We start from the raw sequence: 1,024 nt of genomic DNA, 5'->3' as shown, positions 1-1,024 counted from the left end.
AGGAGGGGGGGGGGGCACAAACCAGGAGGGAGAGAAGGGAGGAAGAAAACAGGCGAGGGGGAGACGGTGTGTTACAATCAGGCTTGGCAGGAGGGAAAAGCCTCAACTGCTGGAAACCTAAACCACCTCATTTAGAGACTGTCCGAGCTCTGGACATTAAACACTCTCCTAGCTGCACTTCCTCATCAGGTTCTGTCTGGGGCGAGTTATTGTTGGTGTCGAGCTGAAAAAGGAAAAATCAAAATGGCTTCTTTTTCTATCACCCCCCCCCCTCCACCTCCCACCCACCCCCAAAAAACAAAAAACTCTGATTGCAGTGGTGCAGATTAATAATTGAGAAAATCCTGAAGGCTGCTCATCAGGCTGTCAGCCAGAGTCAGCTCGTAGAGTTACTACTGCAAGAGAATCTATTATATATTACAACTGAACAGAACTGAACAAAACACTGAAATTTGGCATCCCTGCGGCTGTGTATCAGGCTGGCTGAGGTCTGCTCTGTTTTCGCTTGCCTCTGGAAATTCCTCCCTGCTGCTGTAGGACCAATCCTCAGATCCAGTTCTGGTGAAAACCAGGGGACTGGGTGACTCATCTACACATCTGAAGAGCATACATTATTAAAAACAAACTCGGTCTGGAGAGTTCGCCTCGATCGGGTCGTCTCCACAAAGAAATCATTACTGCACAAATAGGATCAAGAAGGAGAAATAAAAAGGACACACTGGCATTGTTATTATTATTATTATTATTATTATTATGAGGCACCATAATAATAATCATCATCATCATTATCATCCTCATTTTGGTGCAAAGGTCACGGCAAGGGCCACAGGTTAATGGTTACAGGTCATAAACGTCACTACCTGCACGACAGGGACGTGTCCGTGTAACACGGCGAAAGTGAGTGGCGTCCCCTGGCGCGTTTCAGGATAAACTGAGGGGTGCTTGTTTACTGTGCTTGGCACCTGGGAAGTCATAGGTGAGGTTCAGGGAGAGAGATATACAGCCATTAACATTCACAGCTCAG

General features: G+C 46.9%; 1 protein-coding gene across 2 annotated transcripts in view; it reads right to left on the bottom strand.

Moving 5' to 3' along the window:
- Nucleotides 1-1,024, bottom strand: part of LOC111664695 (ankyrin repeat- and BTB/POZ domain-containing protein 3-A) — a 160,596-nt gene that overhangs the window by 13,858 nt on the left and 145,714 nt on the right. For both annotated transcript variants that reach the window (XM_087177405.1, XM_023419394.2), the window contains exon 7: nt 856-962. In XM_087177405.1, coding sequence (XP_087033531.1) covers nt 856-962 — 107 coding nt within the window. The remainder of the gene's footprint in view (nt 1-855; nt 963-1,024) is intronic.

The sequence above is a fragment of the Seriola lalandi genome, unplaced genomic scaffold, assembly GCF_002814215.2.
Source record: "Seriola lalandi dorsalis isolate HSWRI2012SDOR001 ecotype SW California unplaced genomic scaffold, Sedor1 jcf7180002054599, whole genome shotgun sequence".
NCBI classification, from domain to species: Eukaryota; Metazoa; Chordata; class Actinopteri; order Carangiformes; family Carangidae; genus Seriola; species Seriola lalandi.
Note: the sequence above shows the minus strand (reverse complement) of the source record. Positions and strands in the feature narration are given on the sequence as shown.